The 6,310-nt window shown below is 37.2% G+C and overlaps 1 protein-coding gene across 2 annotated transcripts in view; it reads left to right on the top strand.

Moving 5' to 3' along the window:
• LOC108977756 (glutamate [NMDA] receptor subunit 1) overlaps nucleotides 1-4,566 on the top strand; it is a 25,174-nt gene extending 20,608 nt beyond the window's left edge. The window contains exons 6-13 of one of the 2 annotated variants that reach the window (XM_018947634.1): nucleotides 674-779; nucleotides 907-1,067; nucleotides 1,163-1,379; nucleotides 2,010-2,427; nucleotides 2,760-3,188; nucleotides 3,244-3,416; nucleotides 3,475-3,728; nucleotides 3,799-4,566. In XM_018947634.1, coding sequence (XP_018803179.1) covers nucleotides 674-779; nucleotides 907-1,067; nucleotides 1,163-1,379; nucleotides 2,010-2,427; nucleotides 2,760-3,188; nucleotides 3,244-3,416; nucleotides 3,475-3,728; nucleotides 3,799-4,113 — 2,073 coding nt within the window. In that variant the 3' untranslated portion in view covers nucleotides 4,114-4,566. The remainder of the gene's footprint in view (nucleotides 1-673; nucleotides 780-906; nucleotides 1,068-1,162; nucleotides 1,380-2,009; nucleotides 2,428-2,759; nucleotides 3,189-3,243; nucleotides 3,417-3,474; nucleotides 3,729-3,798) is intronic. The other variant, XM_018947624.1, reaches the window with a different exon arrangement.
• The last annotated feature ends 1,744 nt before the right edge of the window (nucleotides 4,567-6,310 follow it).

The following is a 6,310-nucleotide window of genomic DNA, read 5'->3' as shown; positions in this document are numbered from 1 at the left end:
TACTGGGATCTCCAGTTATAAATCAGCAACTGAGCTAACGAGCTGAGTCGATTTGGCATTGTTTCCCTGTCCGTCTGTACTTGGCCCTCAGTTTTTGAGACATTGATTCGAAACTTTGTACACTTTCGTTTCTCCTCAAACATATTTGTCAGAACCGTTGACATCAAATCACCGTAGCATAAAGATGTCATACAAACTGAACGATCAAAATCAAGTGTTTTGGCAAACTTTTTTATTTTATAAAATATATTCACTAAATTTGGCATACCTTACAAGACAACTAAGACAAGAGAACTAAATTATCATAAATCTGTCAAACAAACAAAATCAAGTTCTAGTTTGGAATGATTAGAGGCTGTAACCTCACACATTATCTAATTCTCAAGCACACTCTCATTACAATCCTATTTGCTATCAACTATTTCTATAGTACTTAGTTATTCAACTAGTCTTTAACATACTAGTCTAAAGACATTGTCACAAAATAGATTTCTGCAAGCAGCGCCACCAAAATAACACATACTCATATACACATATACACATAAAAAAGTAAAGCTGTGTTTACACTAGACTGTCCATAATCGGGCAGTATACATGCTCTGTATATAAACCATGCTCACATATAATATTCTCATACTTTTAATGTCTCATTTGTCACTTCGCGGCTGTTTAGGATAGCGTTTATGTGCTCGCGTCGGCAATTAAGGAGATGATGTCCAATGAAACGATTACAGAGGCGCCAAAGGATTGCGGTGATTCGGGCGTTAATTGGGAGTCCGGTGAGACAGGCTATGTTTGCTAAAAATGAATTATTAACTCACTTAAATGCTCATACATACATACACACACACACACTTATACTCATTTTTTTTCCTGTGGCGTACTGCCTTCTATGCGCTTGTGTAGGTAAGCGACTTTTTCAGTACCTGAAGACTCGCAACATAACGGGCAAAACGGGCCAGGTGGCATTTGATGACAATGGTGATCGCATTTACGCCGGCTACGATGTGATTAACATACACGAGAAGCAGAAGAAGCATGTCGTTGGAAAGTTCTATTATGATCCTGTGAGTAAATATGATATGAGCAAAAAAATGCATGCTTTAAATTTCGTAATTTTGCAACTTTCAAATTGAAATAAAAAAATGTTTTATATTTTTAGGAAAAAGCGAAAATGCGGCTACGYATCAATGATAGCGAGATTTTATGGCCTGGCAAACAAAAGAAGAAACCGGAGGGCATCATGATACCCACACACCTGAAAATCTTAACCATCGAAGAGAAACCATTTGTCTATACGCGTCGCTTGACAGACGATGAAGTCAACTGTGATGAGGACGAAATACCCTGTCCATTATTTAATGCCACCGATGGCAGCGGTTGGTAGAAATTTTACTCAAGAACTTTCCTCCCTCCACTCATTTTTTCTGACCAATCCTTTATGGTACAATCTGGTGTCTGAAACCACATCGACCCTTCGTTGTGGGCATGAGACATTCGAAATTGCTTACAGAATGTTTTGCAGTTTTGTGAAACTATTTAATCTTTAATGAAAAATTGGAGCTTTTAGAGATCCAAGTTATCATTATTGACTTGAAATTCTTTAAAGTAACCCCAAAAAGGATAAACTCAGGTAATAATTCACGTATCTTTGACGACTTCTGCCTGAACCATAGCAAGAACTGAAAGATATGTCCTGCACACCCAAGCTTGAATCATTTTAAATATATTAAGAAAGTCAAAAATATTGCGTTATTACTGGATGATCCAGTGAAAGATTCGTCGATGACAGAATAATTATATGAGCTAACCATCTTGATCTATTATGTTTTTGCTTTGTTTTTGACAAATCTCTGAACTCTTAGTTCTTTTGAGATTTTACTGGTTGTACTAAACAAAACTGAGCGCCGTCTTTCAAAAGTTTTAACTTTTCATTTCTCCTCGTCATTTTATATTGTTATCCCTCAATTTTTATTAACCTCATTTAATACTTTCTAAATTCTCTACAGAGAACGAGAACTGCTGTCGCGGCTATTGCATCGATCTTTTAAACGCTCTTTCGCATCGCATTAATTTCACCTTCGCTCTGGCACTCTCACCGGACGGACAATTCGGCCATTTTACTTTAAAGAATGTGAGTTCGTCGAGTTCGGGCGCGATAACGTCGCGTAAAGAATGGAGCGGTCTAATTGGGGAATTGGTGAATGAACGTGCCGACATGGCGATGCCACTCACCATTAATCCAGAGCGTGCCGAATTTATTGAGTTCTCGAAACCGTTCAAATATCAAGGCATCACAATACTAGAAAAGAAACCATCACGTTCAAGTACTTTGGTGTCGTTCCTGCAGCCATTTAGCAACACGTTATGGATATTGGTAATGGTATCTGTACATGTAGTCGCGCTGGTCCTATATCTACTAGATAGGTAAGTAGGGTTTTACAACCCCGATCCTATCATGAGATCAGTAATCTGTATAAAAATCACTGAAAGCTGATCTCTCGACCATGCACCCTTTCCCCAAACAACAACAAAAACTCAATTAAATAAAAGACAAAGCTCATAAAATGCTATCAGTAACACAAAAACCAAATATTGATCGTCGCTCATCGATCGCATGCCGAAGCACTTTAAGCATTTCATCTTTYCAAATACCCACTATCGTAGTTTTCTTTTAGTGCCCCTACCACTAACAGGTAAATAACAGCACTGCAACCACGCTTTTCTTGGCGATTTTTCGTTTTCTTGTTTTCCCTCAGATTCTCACCCTTCGGACGTTTCAAACTATCACACACTGACAGCAACGAAGAAAAGGCATTGAATCTGAGCTCGGCCGTCTGGTTTGCATGGGGTGTGCTTTTAAATAGTGGCATCGGCGAGGGAACGCCACGCAGTTTTTCGGCACGTGTGCTCGGCATGTTCTGGGCGGGTTTTGCGATGATCATTGTCGCCTCGTACACTGCCAACTTAGCGGCTTTTCTCGTGTTGGAGCGACCGAAAACTAAACTTAGTGGTATTAATGATGCCCGTCTACGGAATACAATGGAAAATTTGACTTGTGCGACGGTGAAGGGCTCGTCGGTAGATATGTATTTTCGGCGACAGGTAGAGTTGTCTAATATGTATCGTACAATGGAGGCAAACAACTATGACACAGCAGAGCAGGCCATACAGGATGTAAAGAAAGGGTAAGCGGATAGCATTAATAATCAACTAGCATTGTAAAAGTTTCTTTGCACACAGAAAACTAATGGCTTTTATTTGGGAYTCTTCGCGGCTTGAATATGAGGCGTCTAAAGATTGTGAGTTGGTTACCGCTGGTGAATTATTTGGACGTAGCGGATATGGGATCGGTTTGCAGAAAGGTTCGCCATGGACGGATGCGGTTACGCTTGCGATTTTAGAGTTTCACGAGAGTAAGTTGCGTTTAAAGAGAGTTGTGGAACAGCCATACATTTATTTAYATGTATTAAGGTGGTTTCATGGAAGCGCTCGATAAACACTGGATTTTTCATGGGAACGCACAACAATGCGAACTCTTCGAGAAAACGCCCAACACGCTCGGACTCCAAAACATGGCTGGCGTTTTCATTTTGGTTGCAGCCGGTGTTGCCGGCGGTGTCGGCCTCATTATAGTCGAAGTGATCTATAAAAAACATCAAGTGAAAAAACAAAAGCGCTTGGACATAGCACGGCATGCAGCAGACAAGTGGCGTGGCACTATAGAAGTACTTATGATGCAAGCATATTTGTGAAACGAAAAAAAATTAATGTTGAAATTGTATTAACTCTTTTCAGAAACGTAAGACCTTACGTGCTTCGCTCGCCATGCAGCGGCAATACAATGTGGGTCTGAACGCTACTCCGGGTACTATTAGCTTCGCCGTGGATAAACGTCGTTATCCGCGCATGGGTCCACGCGCACCCGAGCAGGCTTGGAAGAGCGATGCTGACATTTTACGAAATCGCCGGTATCTGGATGATGCTACCAAAGGTGGCCATTCACCTGCCGTGCACATGCCGATTTTGGGCAAAATGCGTCCACCAACCAATATGTTACCGCCACGTTACTCGCCAGCCTACACTAGTAACGTCTCACATCTGGTGGTCTAAAGGCAACAAATTCCAAAACTTACTGCTCCAAATCTATATGTTTTGCTAGTTTTAAGAACTAGTTTGCGGCCAAATTTAAAACTCGAAAAGCTTTTGTAATTTGCGTTAACGAAATGTGCCAAATAGTAAAGTTCAYCATCATTATAAACTTCAGATTCGAAGAATGTATTCTGGGAAAGAAATAATTGATGTTGGCAACCTAGATTATCAAAATAGAGACATGATTAGTATGAAATCGGATTTTGTATACCTAGCGGTCCACTGGGACCAATGTTTGAAGTTAAGGTAACTCTTTGATCCCATTTATCAAAACACATTCCACAAATTAGAAAGCAARCAGAGTTGCCAACAACTAGAATAATTAATTTCAAACATAACCTAGCGAAAATTTACTTAAGCTCCAATTATAAAAGCAAATATGTATTATAAATAAACATAATTAGACATATTTGCTTAAGAGCCGAAAAAAAAGCAATTTTTGAAATTGAATAAATATGCTTTGAGTGTTAAACAATTGTTCAAATATTTTTCTTACGAGTGTCAAATTAATTTACGCATAGCAACCGTCAAAGCTCTCTGTAATTCCAACAAACCGTAACAATCTTTTTGGTAAATTTTCCAATCTTAAGCCAAGGTCAAAACAGTAAGAGAGGCCTAAGTTCAAGTGTAACGGAACATTCCCTACTATTGCAACTTGCAGGCAAGGAAATGTCTTCAACATCTGTTGCCAACAAAAAGTTGCAAAAGAATTCAACATTATATCTTCAGTTAATTGTTCGATGAAATCGTGAATGGATTATACACAAATTTGGAATTTTATTAACTTATATTAAAGGTCATAGACCAAATTAGTGATATAACTACATATATTTACTTCTCGTCAGCGAAAATTATATTACATTCTCTAATAAGACATATTTGCCATAAACTTAATCAAAGATGCTAAATTTAATATATTATATAGTACTGCAGGGTTTTCAAATAAGAGTAATATGATTTTTATTTTATTTTTTTTATCAAAAACCATTTAATGAAAGTGGACCTTATCGGAGAAGATGACTTTCTTAAAAACATATATATCGTTTTCAAGTTTTCCAAGCAAAATCAGCTAATTCACGAAGTTATGATGCTGGCATTAGTTTTTGAGTGAGAACAATTTCATACTGGTCAAGCCCAAATCCTTTCTCAAAATCCGCCAGGTTGTGGTTTCAGATACTCTCAATTCTTGAGAACCTCTTGAAATTGACAATTTCAGCAATACTTGATTGAACCGCAGTAATATTTTCATTACTTCGAGCGGTTTTTTGTCTTATTGACACTTCACACATTATGTAAAGACAAGGTTCCTCGAAATTTCCAACAATTCGACGAATAGCGAACACAAGAGTACGATTATTACGATCCTAAAATGGCAAAAGCGCACAAAAAGTTGCAACTGGAAAACGATAATTTTTATAATAAAATTTAATAATGATTAACGCTGTACTTACATATATCTTTCCATGATCAAATTGTTGACATTACTGAATACAATGAAAAAAAAAATTAAAGATCATGATCATCACATCACATTTTTGGCATTAAACTATAGCGTACTCAATATTATATCTTCAGTTAACTTTGCTAAAATGTCTTACATATTGCTYAATATTTACGGTATAAAGCCAATCGAAAGTTTGAAAATCGTATATTAGATATATGGAGGAAAGTGGTAGTATTTACCTTCGGGCGTAGCACAAAAAATGTATATCCGTTAATGGTCTCAATTGTTTACATTTAGCCAMGTCAASAAACTTTTATTTACATTTAAATTAAATTCATCACATTACATAATTAGATCTATGACCTTTTTTTACATTTTATGAGGTCAGTGCCGTTTTTCATTATATTTTATGGGGTCAATGGCCATATGTTTACATTTTAAGATTTCAATAACCTTTCTGTTTACACCTAGCCAAGGCAACAACCTTTATTTATATTTGGCATCAACGACCCTTCCMTTAATATTTTATGACATCAATGATATTTTTCTTTACATCAGTAATAACCCTTTGTTTACATTTAACCAAGTTCACAACCTTTCTTTACATATAGCCAATTCAATCGCCCACCTTTACTTTTGGGGTCAATGACCCTTTTGTTTACATTTAATGTGGTCAATGAAAATGTTTAACATTTGTTGCACGTAAGTATTATA

Source organism: Bactrocera latifrons, unplaced genomic scaffold (assembly GCF_001853355.1).
Source record: "Bactrocera latifrons isolate USDA-ARS-PBARC rearing strain unplaced genomic scaffold, ASM185335v1 scaffold_117, whole genome shotgun sequence".
Lineage (NCBI taxonomy): Eukaryota > Metazoa > Arthropoda > Insecta > Diptera > Tephritidae > Bactrocera > Bactrocera latifrons.
This window is presented reverse-complemented; position numbering and strand designations above follow the sequence as displayed.